The 17,149-nt window shown below is 38.3% G+C and overlaps 1 protein-coding gene across 13 annotated transcripts in view; it reads right to left on the reverse strand.

The window, feature by feature from the left end:
• The window catches only part of LOC116705547 (protocadherin-15), a 207,455-nt gene that overhangs the window by 12,259 nt on the left and 178,047 nt on the right, over positions 1-17,149 (reverse strand). For 12 of the 13 annotated variants that reach the window (XM_032541815.1, XM_032541813.1, XM_032541816.1 and 9 more), the window contains 7 exons: positions 14,839-14,966; positions 10,979-11,194; positions 9,259-9,347; positions 7,970-8,146; positions 5,517-5,735; positions 4,192-4,200; positions 2,280-2,399 (listed from right to left, as the gene is read on the reverse strand). In XM_032541815.1, the coding sequence (XP_032397706.1) occupies positions 2,280-2,399; positions 4,192-4,200; positions 5,517-5,735; positions 7,970-8,146; positions 9,259-9,347; positions 10,979-11,194; positions 14,839-14,966 (958 nt within the window). Of the gene's footprint in view, positions 1-844; positions 851-2,279; positions 2,400-4,191; positions 4,201-5,516; positions 5,736-7,969; positions 8,147-9,258; positions 9,348-10,978; positions 11,195-14,838; positions 14,967-17,149 lie in introns of all 13 variants that reach the window. The other variant, XM_032541811.1, reaches the window with a different exon arrangement.

The following is a 17,149-nucleotide window of genomic DNA, read 5'->3' on the forward strand; positions in this document are numbered from 1 at the left end:
GACTTGAAACAGGTGAGATTGATAGCCTAAGGGTGAGCAAAGCGAAGAAAAGAAAGTTTGGCAAAAGCAACTCCACTATCATTTTTTCCTGCATTTCAATGGATTATGACTCTAAGTATTGTGACTGTTACTCATAACATCTGCAGAGCTTACTCCAACAGACATATGTCATTATTTTGAAGGAAATTAAATGAAAAAGATGACTTTTTTAAAACATCTTAAGCTTATGCTAAAGATTTACAATGTGATGTGAATAAATTTTAAAACTGTAAAATGATTATGCCCTCAGATACACTGGGCTTTGTTTTAAAGAAAAATGATGATGCAAATAAGCAACATCAACCCATATTGGATGCAATAGTGCAATCAGTCACAACACTAAGATATGTAAGGTAGATGAAGATAAGGACGACAGAGCACAAAAGGAGATGATGGGAAGGGAGAGAGCAGACAGCTATAGTATAGTCATATCTATTAAAGTAGCGACAGTACGTCAAAACAAAGAGTGCTTCTCTTTCCTGACTACATAAAAGTTAGAGTTTCAATAAGCCTCAAAAACCTAAACTTTCCAACTGCTAACACTTCACGGTCAATTAACTCACAAGGTCAATTAACAAAAACAGGCTTTGACAACTTAAAATGTATTAATGCACAAGGTTATTTGTTGGTAAAAGCAAAATCTTCAGGACTACACGTACAAGTACATAACAAAATAATATCTATGTATAGTAAATGCATATGCTCAAAAGCTGTAGGAGGGGAAACAAGCGTGCTGCTCTTGTGCTATATTTACAAACAATATTGATCATAGATCTCAGATTTAATATGTTTTGAGATTACTTACTGCAGCCTGAATCCAGAAAGAGAGGGGATTAGTAATGATAGAGAAGATAGAAACACACACAGATGGTAAGAAGACTATAGCAGAAATGTCAGAGGTGTGGATGAAGCGTAAGCTCCAGAGTATGTCAATACTGTACTGATTTATTTGCTGTGCGCATCTGAGAGTATCGGAGGACTGTTGGCACAAGAAAAAGCACAGACACACACACACACACACACACAAACACACACACACACACACACACACACACACACACACACACACACACACACACACAATACCTTTCTGCATAGAAAACTTTGCTTTACACATGGAGTTTTTTTCAGGCTTTTAATAGGGTTGTTTATTAAACAAACTCCTCTTGTTCCTTAGTGCAGGCTGGAAAATAACCCCCATATAAACGCTGTTCGGCTACAATAAGATTCCCACGAGAGCCTTTCTCCTGCTACAGAATTTAAAGCTTCTGCTTGTTGTTGAGTGTTGGTCAACATCTGTTGTAAATATTGCAAAAGCTCTTTACAGCTTGCTGTTAAATTTCCATTTTCTTTTTCTGTTTAACAGCAATTGTGATGTTGGTAGCAGTATTCCTTAAACATGCAGTAAATCAAAATTATTAAACCCAGCGGGGCAAAAGTTTCAATTCAACCTAATTTAATCAGCATTAACATTTCATTCCACATTTGGGGTAGTTAAATTAAAGTTGAAATCCGATGGCAAAAAACTCTCGTCATAAAGGCAAGCTCAGGAAGTATTCAATGTAGGTATTAATCACAGGAAGGTTTAAATTAATTTGGTAACACTTTAGAACAAGGGTACATGAATTGCCATTAATAACCATTAATTGACTGTTAAACACAGTTAAATAAGGTGTCTAATAAACATTCATAAACAATGTTCACGTTTGTTCATGTTCTCAACTTTACAATGTGGCTATCAAAGAGCATTAATAACTGTTACGGGATGGTATGGCTTTTTTAAGTATTTTTATACATTAATCAAGTGACCAGTTATGGTTAAGTAATGCTTATATAGCATGCACAATCATTTCTATAGGTTGGGCTTTAAGTTAATGAAGACAAGGAACATGAAGCCAATAGAAATAGCAAACCAATGCATGAAGACTATGGAGTCTTTTCACTGATCTCACCCTCTACCAAAAGCAAGTCATACGTTGGAGGATTGACAAATATAGAAAAATATGTGGACAACCATAATCCGTAAAGACAAAGACAACGGTTGGTGTAAAAAAACAGGAAAATACCAAGACAGAATTACTTGCATTAAACCTGAAAGCATTTCTTGTGAGTTTTGATCAGAAATTCAAAAGGAAGGAACCTTCAGAGCAAGAGTACCTGCTTGAAAAGGGAACCGGTGTGATGGGAAATTAAATAAATAAATAAATAAATAAATAAATAAAGGGTTTGGGTTGACTCACCTGCTGCTGTCGCCCAGTTCCTCATAGAGATTAGCACCGGGAGCAACTGCTGGAGCTGCTTTCCCTCCTGGTGGTAAAGCCATCTGAATCCTGGCAGTTTTGGAACACTCAGCCTGTCGCCTGTGCAAAGTATTCACATTTAAAGTCACCAAGATTTGTGTTTCTACATGCAGAACAAACTCACACACAAAAAACAAAGAAAACTCAACCCAAAATATAAGTCTCGGTTTCTTTCACATTCAATGTAGTCAATAATGAACTCCTCCTTTCTAAAATAGTGTAGTTAACACGTCACTTATATATGTAGTCTTTACCATGAATGATCCACAAGGCATTTTTTTGCAAAATAAAGAGACACATGCAGTAACACACATGCAGGTGGAAAAACTAAAACTTTTATGTTTAGTCATGTCAAAAAGATGTTGGGGTAACATCTATTCTTAAATCATGCTGATGTTAAACTGCATTAAGCTTTTTTAACTGATAAGGGCAGATTCAAGAAAGGTCCAATATGTAATATATTTACTGTAATACATCCAAAAATGACCCCAATGCGTCATCAGATTTAAAAAAAACATGCAATGCAAATGCCAGTATTTTCTCCTTTTAAAACTTTTGTTCCGTGACAAAATTTCTGTTTGTGTTTTGGCCTGTTTGTTGTTGGCCTGTTTTTCAACTGCCCACTTTGGCACGGGTTGCCAGATATACCTGTAAAAAAGTAAAAGTAAAGTAAAAGTAACCCAGCGCGCTACAGCTGTAACGTACGGGATCAACAGAGATAGATTCTACCCTGCCTAAAAAAAAAAACTGGCATGTTTCTAACAGAGCTAATAAAGTGTGTGTTTGGGTCGGTTGGAAAAGGACGGCGAGGTTGCAAGGTTTTAGCGGTTCCTACTGTAATTCTAAGCCCAAAAAGTGTGTGTCAATTGGCTACAGAGCTCCATGTGAGCGTGGGCTTTTATAACTGCAAATATAGCCAGCATCTAACGTTAGCTACTCCTCTATGCTGTGGAATAATATCTGGCTATGTGAGACAAGCGTCTAGCAACATTGTTGGATGATGCGGTCTCAGCCTGGCAACCAATGTGAACTTCTGAGAAGGAGGGGGCGGGGGAGACAAATCTCTCCAGTATTTAGAATTTGTACTACAGTAAATATTTGAAACACTAGCTGTCAGTACTACACATTGGACCTTTATTTCACTGAACTAGAAACTATTTTAATTCATTTAATTTCCATGGTTAAAACAATAGCAATTATTGCTGGCAACATGGTTATCCCACAACTCTTAGTTGCCATGTACAAACTGTAAGTCCAATATTCACTGCCATTTGAGTCCGGGTTTGTTCCACCAACAAAAATATCTGTCTCTTGTTTACTCGTTTTTTGTTTCGCATTTAGTTGCATTTGTTTCTGTATTAATGCCAATATATTGCTTAATGGAGCTTAAAGAATGAAAACAACATATGACAGCCAAATAAAATGACACTGACTAGTATGATACCTAACAACTAAAAGGTTAGTGTAGATGTTAGTTTTTGTGTGTGTGTTTAGAGTTAAATTCTGTGCGATTATACTTTTCTTAACTAGGAGGTCTCACAAGAATGAATAAGAAAATATTAGTGCAGAACCGTGTCTTGTTTACTTTAGGTTGATTTTCCTTATGAATTTCATAAGATTTCCCAAATGAAGAGAAAATGCCAAATTAAACATTCATTCTGTAACCTACAAGATAAATCAGTGTGCTTTATTATGCGTCATTATGCTGGCAGACATTTTGTTAATCATCTTCGCACATTCAACTCATTTTTAAATAACTAATGACTACAGAAGAAGAGGGAAAAACTGTACTTCACACATGCACACTTCAAGCAATGAAAGAGCAATCACTTGTAGAAGACGAATTACTTACTCTTTGAATCTGGTTATAGGTTTTGATTCAGAAGAAAGGAGAGTGTGGGGGGGGGGAGAGATGGGACAAAAAGACATGAGTAATTACATTATTTGTCAAGAGTGTAACCCCATTCAATTTTAATGCTCGGAGGTATTTAATGTCGGGAGGTGAGACAGACACATGCTAGACAAAAATATTCATGCAATCCTAACTCAGACAAAAAAGATCTTTGTATAACATCCAATGCTAAATATTTTACCACAAAACAGGAGAAAACTTTCTGGACATTCTCTTTAATTTCTATGCAAAGTCGGAAGCACTCAAGCCTTCAGCAGTGACTGCAATGCTACATGCAAAAAAGTAGCCTATGCTTTCTTCTCTAGTGAATCTTTTATGCTTAATGTCTCCATTACTTATTTACAACAAAATTCAATTATTCCACATGAATAAACAGATTCATGTTTTAAATATTATGTTCATACCCACATTTAGGCAACAACGCGTTATGTTGACACGCAGAAAATGATTCCCTGAATCATTTAATTTTACCAAAGTAATGACGCCACCAACAGAGTGCCATCTGCTGTGACAGTTTGAGTGTTCGGTTTCTGCTGTGTGTTTGGTCTGTGCATTTGCGTGATGACAACCACTCGGCCCATCTGCCGTGGATAAACATTTCCCAAACATCACCGTTTATGGAACATTCGCAGCATACCAACGATTAGAGGGGGTAAGAACCTGACTTCTTGCCAGCAAAGAGTTCAACTACCTCGCTATTAAACAAAGGGCATCACATTTTTGTAAGCCGCACAGCGTGAGCGTGAATGAGAGTGATAGAGAAGGCCAAGCATTGTTTATTGTGGTGTGTGTCAGGCAGAGATGATTAAGCAGCGTGAAGACACACTGTGACGGTCACAATTGGCTGTAGATATTTGTCACAAATGAGTGTTAATTAATCTGCTTTCCCAGAGCATGAGCAGGGAGATTAGCCCAGTGGAGTGCACAGTCAGCATGTCTAATGAGAGCGAGAGACAGATAGAGAGAGGGAAAAAAAAAGGGAGAGACACACAAACACCAAAAACAAACAATGCTGTTTGTGTTTTTTTCTGGCTCTATTCTAACAAGCCACAGGTTACAGGATGTAAACAATGGTTTACATTTAAATAATAAATATCTGATTTGTCTGAAATGGAGCAAATGCTTCTGCTAAAATTTAGTGTAATATATTATCTCCCAGGACATTGGTCTGTTAAATTAAAATGTATTGCCCTCTTAATTTTTTGACAACCGGGTAAAGATGATTAATCGAATACAGTGATGATTACTGAGGCGAAAGTACTCACTGTTTGTAGGTGACCATGACGATAAGGATGGCAGGGATGCAGCAGAGGATGATGATGATGGCTAGGGCCAAGAGAGCTCCCTCTGTGTAGCCCACAGCCTGTGCTGCCTTCTTCACACTAGCCACAATGTCTGGAGAGCGGATTTCAAGGATGCGTCCACCCTCGCCCAGGTACGGCTGGAACTCCTTGTTGATTTCCAGCACATTCCCATCAAGAAATCTATGGTTTACGACAGGAGAAAAGTGATTTTATAGCAACTCAGTTGGTAATTTTCTTAATCTTGCATACTCTTGAACATCATTTATTTTTAACCGGTTATAATTAATATTTTTGTAAAAACAATGCATCAAATGATGATGTGAAAACAATGTGAGAATGTAAAAATGGTCAGCTCGGCTTTATGGAACTTTAAAGCGAGATTCAGCCCATTGTTTTGCTGTCCAGCCCACAACTTAACAGTTTTGGTTCACTCTCAGAGCTCTAGTAGCGTCTATTTCAATACAGCAGGCAGCAGTTTCCAGGGGAAAAGCTCTAAAAACCTGTGGTACAATACATACTATGTCAAATGGCGCAGTTAGCGACAAGTGACCAGCTAAAGAGCCATATATTTCCCTCAGAAGTTTGTAGAGACCCAAAACAGAGCTCTCCATATGAAATAAAAATGTTGATATGTGAACTGCTGGATTTGTATACATGCAACGTTTACTAAAAAGTTTGCCATGTCAACTTCAAACATCATGTTTCGGCAGTGGCCAAAAACAAACAAACAGTTATTGCAGGTTAAGTATCTCATTTCATGAGGTCAGTAACATCTTGTAATTCAGATTTAGTAATCACCTTATGAATGAAGTCAATGTGACAGGGGATCTGCATTCTGCTCATAGAAATGCATTTTTTTTTATCTTTACGTGCAAATGATTTGTCAAAAGGAGATAAATGAACTACTTAGTGTAACCTTTCTACCAAAATGTGTTGAATCACACTTTTACAGAGTTTCAATTACAGATATGTGGCAGAATTTGCATCAATATTGTATTAAAATGAACATGAGTACAAACAAATCTGCCCCCTTTTCCTCCAACGTTGTTCTGTAACAATAACGAGAGTGGCTTTCAAACATTCTGCTTTACAAAGGAGTAAGCACAATGCCACATCCAATTACTGTAATTTTTATTTTTTTAAAGGTGAATAAATGAGTGGAGATAAAGGTTATCAAATGGCCTCTCTGGCAATCTATCCTCCAGAAAGCTCAAATGGTAGAGGGTGCTGCATTCAAGGTGACATAAGGACATTCTATTACACAAGAATCCACTCACAATGTTGTCTTTCTCTTTCTCCCTCTGTGATCCGACAGCAAAGTCGCAGATATATTACATGCAATTACCCTACAACATTGTCAGACATGCGCTGCATGCATAAAAAGCCTTTCTCCTCTAGTCGGAATGATTTTCCTGACAGTATCTGTATGTAAGGAAGCAGATTCATGTTAAAGCAGGGATGTAGTAAGCCTCTTTTAAAATTAGCTTGGCTCTCTTAAAAGCTGCCACTTGTGATAACGGATTTGGTTACTTGTTTTGGTTAAACAAAAAAGCTGTTCTTATGACAAAAGTGCCACACGTCCATTGGATTCAAGCTCTATTCCCCACTTGAAGAAACAGTTGAGGGCCCTCCTTTCATGGTCAAGGACACTGAGATAATGTATATAGATTAATTCAGTACATAAACAAAGCCCTTCAAATGTCATTTGAGTTGAGCATTGAAACTTAAATTGTTACAAAGAGAAGGGGGGGGGGGAGAGGGGTTAGGGACCACACACAAAATTGGCAGTAACCAAAGATAAGGAGAAATAGAGATTAGATAGCTCAATGTAGGAGGAGAGCAAATTTGTAGACAGTGAAGGGGATAACTCAGAAGGGGGTGTTTGATTGGCAACTTTCATGCTCTATCGGTGTTGCCTTTTTAAGATTGATGTCTGATCGGTTTTACAGAGGGGCTAAGAAACATGAGAAAGGTAAGATTGTCATCAGGTGCCAGCAAAGGTCTTTTTTCTTCTAAAGGGATTAAACAGTCTCTTGTAAGCACTTTTTAAGTTGCTTTAATAGCATGTGAACATGGCCAAAACCAAAGGAATTCAATGTATTTCTTGCATATCTCCAGGCCCTTTGATGGGTTGAATGGACTGATGGAAATACTCCCTTCTTCACCCCCCCCCCTCCCCCCTTTTTTTCTTCCTTATATCTGCTCATTTTTTATGACGTGAATTATGTGGTGCTACTGAAAGATAATCATATCTTTTAAAGCAAAGAAGATTGAGACACTGAAGAGGAGGAAGCTTTGAGGAGCCTGCTCATAAAAGAGACTGCTGGGAAGACATGCAGCACAGCAGGGACATTAGGACATCAATTTAAACCAAATTATGTACTGTTCTTCTTATGATAAATTCACCCACTCACTTGAAGAGCTCCTTGGGTGAGATGGCCCTGTTGGTGAGCGGGTCAATGGCGTACACCATCAGGTCCGACTTACTGTAGTCTTCTAGTTCAAAGCCATCGCCATGACGACGTGGCCCAATTGACTCTACAATCACCTTGGCACCTGGAATCTGGTCCTGGATGTGGCGCTCCAGAATACTGAAATGAACACAAAACCACAAGTCAAACATATATAAAGAAAGCAATACTGCCGTAAATGCAAAAAATGAGGTAATGGCCAGAATTATATAAACCAAAGTGTCAGTAGTACAAACCATTTTAGGCACCTCTGTGCCCAAACAAATGTGACAGCCACCAATTTTAAGTACTCCATTCAGGCAATGATTGTCCCATTGGGCTGCATTTTGCTTCTCCACACCAGGCTCTTGGCAAAGCAATGTTTTGATAAGCTTTCTCAGGCAGGGAAGAATTCCACACCTCAAATTACAGCCAATAAAGGAAAGCCTTTCTGTCTGCCTTTGCCAAGGTGGAAAAACAGTTTTAGCACTCAGGTAAAATGGCCCTGGATTATCACCAGCACTGTGCAAAATCGGAGACCTCTCAAATGTCATCACTGCAAAGAGCTTAACATGACTAATGTGTGTGTTTTTCAACCTAAAGAGCAGTGTCACTTGTATGGGAGAGAGACAGCAAGCTCTTGAAAAACAACTATTAACACCCATTTGCCTTTCAGATTGACTAATTAAACTAAACACAGTGCCCCACAAAAAGATGTTTGTTGAATCTCTATTATTAATTAATTTGGACCAGGAAAACAGACTCTAGAGGATAGACTCAACTGTCTCATTGGCTAATCCATGATCTTAATCCATTGGTCAATGGTAATTGAACAACAACACTTGTTTAGCACAGCTAAATCATACAAAACCACTCAATGCCCACAAAAAAATTTTATTAAGCAAATGAAGGTTACACCTTGAACCAAGTTCACCTCATATCAGAGCACAGTACAATTAATGCAATTAAATTTCCAGTGCCAAATCTTCCTGAGATCAATTAACAAAAGAAATATTAGAGGGCAAAGAATTGTACTGAAAATAATGTTGCATGGACGAGAGTGAGATGAGGTCTGTTGAAACAGCCCAGTCTCATGGAGGCTTGTGAAAAGGTGACGTTATTTAATCTATTGAAAAAAAATATTAAAATTGAAACAAAAATGTACTCCTAGCATTGTGCTAACACCGGAATTGGTTTCTTCTCAATTAACAGGGTGATTTAGTTTTTCTTTCATGTTTCAAATGTTTTCTTACCTAATGAGTTCCTCCCTATTTGCTTCCACTAAAGAAGGTGGGACAGTAGACACAACAACTTGCATGTCCAATGCATTGACCACAGAAACCTGAGTGAGAGTAGGATAGAGAAAAAGAGATAAATAATGAATCAAGAGGTAAAACAGACAGAGGTAAATAGTGATTAAGCCAGTACGTTGCATATGTCCTAATGTGAGTTTGGTTGACTTATTAAAATCTGTTGGAGCTTCTGTTGGTGGACCAAACAGGACCCTCTAATTGCCTACTTGCATTGGTTCCACGCGGCAAACGGGACTTAATTCTGATGCCGCAGTTAAGTGCGTAGGCAACAGCCTCTCTGCTCGGAAGCCAAATCTCTCATGCGGCTACTGTGAAATTAGGTTTCCCCTTGAAAATTAACAAGCACCATGGTTACGCACTTGCTGCTCTCTCATATCCAGGCAATGTCCCAAACCCTCCTTCTGTCTCGTTAGAGGCTTGTTAGCCTGGCATATTTCACTGAAACGAAAAATAAGCCTTCCCACAGTCAGGAAAGATAAGCATCGAATTGGGGGCAAAGCTGCCTGAGCCCAATCACAGCATGTGCGAGGGGAAATTATTGGGAAAATGAAATACACACAGAGACAAAAGGCGCGCGCACACACGCACACACGCACGCACACACACACACATATTACGACAACCCACAGAAACACAACAGATGCATGTATTGTGTACAAAGTGAAAACACATTGCTAATTGGATCACCAGCTATGTTGTGTGTCCTGTGCCTACTGTTAATATCCAATAGACTGGAACCAAAACATTTAGATTTGAGTAAACAAAAAAGCATCATTGAGGTTCATAATGAACAAATTAGTATAAAGGAAAAAAGAGTTTTTCATGGCAGGCATGTTTTGATATACTGACAGAATTATTACTGAAAATCAGCAATTTAATATTGCACTTCCATAAATTAGTGGGACTTAAAAGAGAGAAAATAGAATGGTCAAATTTATTGCAGCAGAGGCCAAGAGATCCTGACTTTCATCCTTCACTCGCTCTTATGGGTCAAGCTCTAAAACGCTGGAGCCACACTTCCCATAATAAAAATTAAGTTTCTTTTGTTGGACCCTCTCTACCTCGTATTTCAAACTAAACACAAAGTTAATATTGCATACTTTCTGTGAAATAATAATTTGACATCTTGGGGAAATACGCTTTTTTGCTTTCTGGTGGAGAGTTAGATGAAAAGATTAATGCCACTATCAGACATGAGAGCAGGATTAATCTTCTCATCTAACTCTGCCAGAAAACGAATAAGCCTATTGCCCCTAAATGTCAAAAAATATTTGCTTTAAATATCCCAAAAGTTTACTAAACTGATGTCACTTGATCTCCAACTTGACAAAGCCCCTCCAGAGCCATAAAAGACTTTCCTTAACACTTTTCACAGGATGTGAAGCACTCCCCAATGACTACTAAATTGACTTTGATGTGTACAATGGGTGGGATGCCCCTCTGATTCTAGTATCAATACATTATAGACAGATGACATTGCAAACCAACTCCATATTTCAAAAGACTGTTCTCATCACAACATGCAATCAATATGTCACTGGTGTGCAGGTGACTTGTAAGTCAAGGACTAACACAGTGTGTGTTCACCAGTACATGGGCAGTATATTGATAAGTAGAAACATACATATATACTTTCAAAGGCACCATACTGGATACTCACCACCACATCTGCCCTGCTACTGAGACCTTTTCCATAGTTGTCTGTGGCAATAACTTCAAAGCTGAAGTAGGACCTGCGCATATTTCGAAACATGATGGCTGACTTGATAATACCCGTGTAGGGCTCGATGACGAAGCTGTCCTGGCCCTCTGGTGTGGGCGGGATAATCAGGCGATATGCCATCTTACTGTAATTCCCGGTGTCCTTATCACTGGCCTGTAACACACATGTAGCGCCCACTTACAAAGTTAGACTGGAAAATGTGTTAAATCAATAAGAAAAAGAGAAAACAACGTATTATGGAAAAAAGGACTAATTTGAGATTTCAATACAGCTTGAGCCAGCATTTATCAATCATTGCTTTAGCTCTTGACCATAACGGTGGCTGTTTAGTTCCAAACCCATTGCAGTTCTGGAAACTTCCCGATCAGGGGCTATATATAAATGGGCCATATAGGCAGAAAACACTGCAGGGGGTTCTTGTGCGACTCCCCTTGCAGTACATCAATCTTGCTGTTATTTATCACACAATCATTTTGCAGCCAGGATGTTACAAGTCAAAACGATTCAATTTTCTCATGACAACAGACCATCAGAGCTGTCTGGTTATAGAACTTTTTTTCTTCTAGAGGGCAGCATTAATTTTATTGCCATCATTTTTTGCCATGATGTTAAGTAATGTTATCTAATGATGTCAAAACCACTGATGGACAACCATTACTACAGCTGGATGTAGTGGCAACCACTGACAGCACTTTTTTATTATTATTAACAATTAGTTGAACACAGCAAACTTAAACAATAGGTGAAAGAGGGGAGCTTTAAGTGATGTCCCACTATTATTTATTTTGGAAAATCTATTAAATTTTAGTTGATTTAAAAAAAAAAAAAACTGAAATCAAAAAAAAAAAATTATTGTGGTAAAACCATTTAATCCTCAAAAACATAATTTGAAAGGATCATAATCTGTCGAATTGCTCTGTGTCATTGTAAGCAAAACCACAGACTTCTCCCATCATCCTCGGAGGCACACATTCTGACTGGCCACTGAGCTCACACAGGCATCAATTTTCAGAGTGCTTGTCTGTACCAAGTGACACTGATAAATAGGAGCAATGTCTTTTTTTTCTTCAGTTATTGGAAGAGATAGGAAAGGGGGAACAAGGTCTCAATGAAAGGGCTGCATACATCAGCAGAGAGAGATATCCCCATTGGGTAAACACAAATTTACAAAAATATATACCAGCATCATACGTAGGGCACACATTTAAAAGTTATTATACTGTACGTATATACATATATGCATACATATGGATCTCAATGGAAAGCTAAAGGCATCTGTTTGTTGTTCAAAAAGCTTTTTTCACTGTGTTTAAAAAAAAGCGGTCAAAGTGATTTCTAGGAAAAAGTGACATTTAGCTACCCATGAATCCAATTACTTACTGATTATAAAAACAGGGTCAAGTTAGTGTCACGAGGAGCAGGGAGTCATCCTGCAATCAGACCTTTTTCTTCTAAAACAGCAACCTTTTACCTTGTTAATGAAATATTTCCTTATTATTTTATTGACCTTTCCAAACCATTTAAATTAGACTTTAGCAGCTAATGTCACAGTATGTCAAATGTTGGCGATATTACTCATGATTATTTCCAGAGAAAGGGGTGCTCAGCTTCATTACTAATGAAGTCAAGTACAAACGCTTCACTCTAGCCATACTCCAAAGATGGCTTGGCTCCGGGGAAATTATAGGTAGCACTTGACCTAAAATTCTACACTTGGGTGTCTATTCCAAGTAAAAGAAAGAGAGGAAATGGATTCTGAACAGGTCGAGTGGTTGAAGCTGCTGCACAGTGTTAATGTCGATGTTGATCTATTTATTGGTATCAGAACATAAGCCTATACAAAATGGGTTTTGACATATTTAGAGGTGGGCAATGACCATGGTTAATCGGACCTTTTCAAATCATCTTTATCGTTCATGATTCCAAAAAAGATGAAATCCTTATCAAAAAGCTGCAATGACCCTCCTCTCTCTCCAGTTGCCCATGACAATATGGGATCATGAATGAGACAGTAAAGTCAACATCTTCCCACACTCAACTCTAAACCATCTGAATTAGCTAGAATAAAAAAAAAAAATATATTACATACATACGTGTCTTATAATAAAATGATGTAATGAGCTATTGAGTTAACGGTCAAATAATACTAACCTTTTTGACATTTTCTGCAGGTGTAGATGTAAATGTGTTTAGATGATTAGGTATCTCCCATAATGCATCTCTTAACGTGCACAAATCCCATGTTTAGAGTTGTCAATTGCAGCAAAGAATGATTTACATGGCTTTACCATGTCCTTGAGGAATGTTTCTGTGTCCTATGAGTTTTTTTTTACATATAGATTAAGGATAAGCTCATTTCCTGCAGAAGAAAAGCAACCCCAGAGTTTTATTTGAGACCATTAATGCAATAAATATAGTCCCCGGCTTCCCCTGGTATTACCATCTTTTTGCTTTTAGACAGCAACACATTTCACATTTGCCTGAAGGTCTGAAATACTTTTTATGAATCTCCCTACATGACCTTTTTACTCTTCAACTTGCCTGCTAGATATTACATGTTCTTCTGTTCTTCAACATTCTCCAGAGTCCATTATACTGAAAATAGCTCAATGTCTGTGCCTAGGTGCCAGCTTATTTTAAACTGGCTACAGTTCCTCCCAATGACATTTCCTTTGACCGGCAAAATATTTGAAAAAGTGTTAGTGAAACCCATAATACACTACGGTGCTGTGTTGTGTACACAAACAAGTAACACACAAGGATTTTTGAGCATTCGTACCTAGCCTAAAGGTCTTGAACTGTATCAAAAAGATGAGTAATAAACACAGCCTTATTTCCATTCATACATCTCCACTTGAACAGATTTCCATTGTTAAGTTGCATAATACTCAAGCTAGAGGTTATCTGTCCTAAAAGACTGATACTAAAGTTTAGATAGTCACCAATTTTTCAGCTTAAATTCTGCTGAACTGCAACAAAATAGAAGTCCTGATTATGGGCACTGATGGCATCACATCAGAGATACAGCTCAACCTTAGTCAGGCTAAAGTTTTGTTGGCTATATATATAAACATTAAAGCAGAGATGTTTGGGTTAATCGTGGTGCAAATTGTTTATGAAACAGGCGTTAAGGGCTGGACAGTTGGAGAATTCAGAGAGAAATCAACATGACACAATAAAAGTGAGGGGGACAAAAATAGGATTTTAAAAGTGTAAGGAGGACATGTCTGCTCCATCCCTAGTGGAAGTTGCTTGTCAGTATCCAATTACAAATGAAACAAGAAAAACTAAAAACATAATCCCAACAAATCTGTTATTATCGCTCATTACATATTGTACATTCAACATAAATGCATGATGGTGTGTCAGCTTTAGTGCTGGCATTCAAGGTAGGCATTAAAGGCACTGGTTCATGAAGGATTTGGTACACAAGCCTAAGTACACACTAACACTCACCCACACATACAGAAAAGGGATATATAGTAATAAAGGTTTACAAAGTGAAACCTTGACAGTGCAGGCCGATAAACAGACAGGATGTCCAGCCATGCCTCTGCGAACATACTGGGATTACACCGCTCAGCTCACTCCGATCCCACCTGCTTTTGGAGAAGGCAGTCGGGAGAAAGAAATTGAGGAAGAGATGTAGCGAGCGATAGGGGAAGAGATGAAACTGTGCTGCAGAGAGCAGATCAGATGAATTCTCCCACCATGGCTGCAGGGTAAGTGTTGAAGAGGTGGGAGCAGAATCAGGCACAAACCGGCAAAAATGAAGACCAGAGCTGATGTTTTCTTACCACTATCTTGAGCACAGAGCTGAAGATCTTGCTGTCTTCCGTCACGCCACCTATGTAGAGCTTCCTGGAGAAGACGGGAGGGTGGTCATTCTCATCCAGCACCTCAATGAACACCTTGGCTGTGTTAGCTGCAAAAAGCAAATGGCACCAGAATGCATTAAAATGCTGTGGAAGTCATTCAATTATAAACACAGATGTAGTATGTATATCTAGCATGTTGTAAGATCAATGACACGTCAGGTCATGTCAAACAAAAAAACACTAACTTCAGTTATTGTATTTCAATGTACTGCACCTATTCAATCATTTGATAACTCAGGTTTGCTGCACCCTCACAAAATAAGAATTAGGGCAGACAAGGCCAGAAAGTTGATATTGTCACAGCCACCAGCTGTGATGAACTGGCGTTGATCAAATGTTGCATAATTTAGCCTCAAAATTGTCATGTCAATATAATTTTTTCACGGTCATCAGCTGGTCCATAACTTCAAACAAGAGCTTGAAATCATTTCCCAGAATATGCTGCCAGTCAGTCATCACTGAAAACATCACAGTATGTTTTCAAATAAGATCCCACTGGCTAACCGTCACCAAGTTTAAATAAAGTCATACTTATTTTTATCATTTGAGGATGGGTGGTTTGGGAAAATGTTGGAATATTCACTGTAAACAGAAAGGTTTGGATCCATTTTGACCAAAAGTGGACTGATTAAATTTAGGAAAACCCCTCTTTATTTAGTAGAAATTCTCAGCTGCACTGCAATGACGATTTGAAGGAGATTTGTGATTGCATGCTAAAAAGAGAAAAATGAGAACAACTGAGCCAGTTTGCATTATGTTCACCAACCAATTACTAATAACCCTCACAATTTAAGTAAAACATGGCTTTAAGAAATAATAAAAAATGATGATGAACTCTTGCCTTCTTAGCCATTATTTTTAAGTGAGGTCTACCTTACATCATTTATCGTGACTAACAATAAAAGGCTCTGCAAGTTTAACAGGCAAGCAATTTGCACATTAATTGGAAATAATATTTTGAAGGGCAGCAAATAATAAAGCCACAAAGGAGTTAGAGGAAAACTGTGAGGAAGACATGGGGAAAGGAGGCAGATAATTTGGTATATTAATACTGAATTTGCTGGTTAACTGCCCTTTATGTGAGGCTTGTAAAATATTCATCCTGTCACTTTAAGGTGCTGTAGGTGGGGTTGCGAAGATCCAGGACTTAGCCAAAAAAATTTAATATCAACAACTTCTCAGTCCCTCCCTCCTTTCGGCTAAAGCCCAAAACAGTCTCCTAAGCCTGTCCCCCACAAGGGAGAATGAATGCATGTGAATGAGCAGTGACTGACACGCAGTTAGACACATTCCTTGGCCCTGATTGGTGCATCTGAACAGGGCGCTGTGGATTTGTGCAAATCACACTACAGGCTGTAGGCGGTGCCGTAGGAGCCAGATTTTTTTATTTTTTTTTATTTCCTGCTTCATGTAAGTCAAAATAAGTTCATTATAAGTCTTACCTACTGCACCTTTAAAAGTAAAACACATATACTGAGTATAAAAATGTGTCCCCCAAATCTGTCACAGTCACACCTGTGCAATGAACAGCATAAATGTCTACAAAACAAAAATGTATTTAAAAAATAATAAAATAAAAATTCTTACAGCCTACAGTTTAGGTAAAAAACCAAGGACCATATTTTGTCTGAAAGTATGCCAACATTTGGAATCCATGTGGTGTTAAAGCTGGAGTGTGAGGCACAGAGGGAGGACTCCAGGGGATGGAAAAGAGATTGGCAGAGTTTCTCTGTCTTCCCTCTCTCTGTGGAAAGTGCATATTCCATCATTGGAGTATCAGTATAAAACCACATGTATACTGGCCCCCTCCCTGATCTCCTAAGATGCATGACAGAAACTGGCCTATTAAGAGAGTAACCTTGAGTGTCCCCAAGAGTTCATTATTATTATTTGTACATACTGTATGAAAATCAGTTTGTATGCATGTGTGCAAATGGGCCATGTGCGTACATATACAATGTGTACATGTGCAATGGTCTTAACAGGGATAAGAGAAATCTATCTGACAAATCGGTCAAGTAATGCTCAGATAATTTAAACATAATAAAGAGAAGAAAGATATTCCCTGTCATGGAGTCCTGATATGCAGTACAGTAATACAAGTGAGAAAAGTGAGATAAGAAATGTTCTCTACACTCTGTAAGGGAAGCTCTCTCCCACGTGAGAGTCTTCTACTTTACACCTATCAGATAAGTGAGAGAAGTGTGTGTATGTGTGTGTGTGTGTGTGT

This window comes from Etheostoma spectabile, chromosome 17 (assembly GCF_008692095.1).
Source record: "Etheostoma spectabile isolate EspeVRDwgs_2016 chromosome 17, UIUC_Espe_1.0, whole genome shotgun sequence".
Classification (NCBI taxonomy): Eukaryota; Metazoa; Chordata; class Actinopteri; order Perciformes; family Percidae; genus Etheostoma; species Etheostoma spectabile.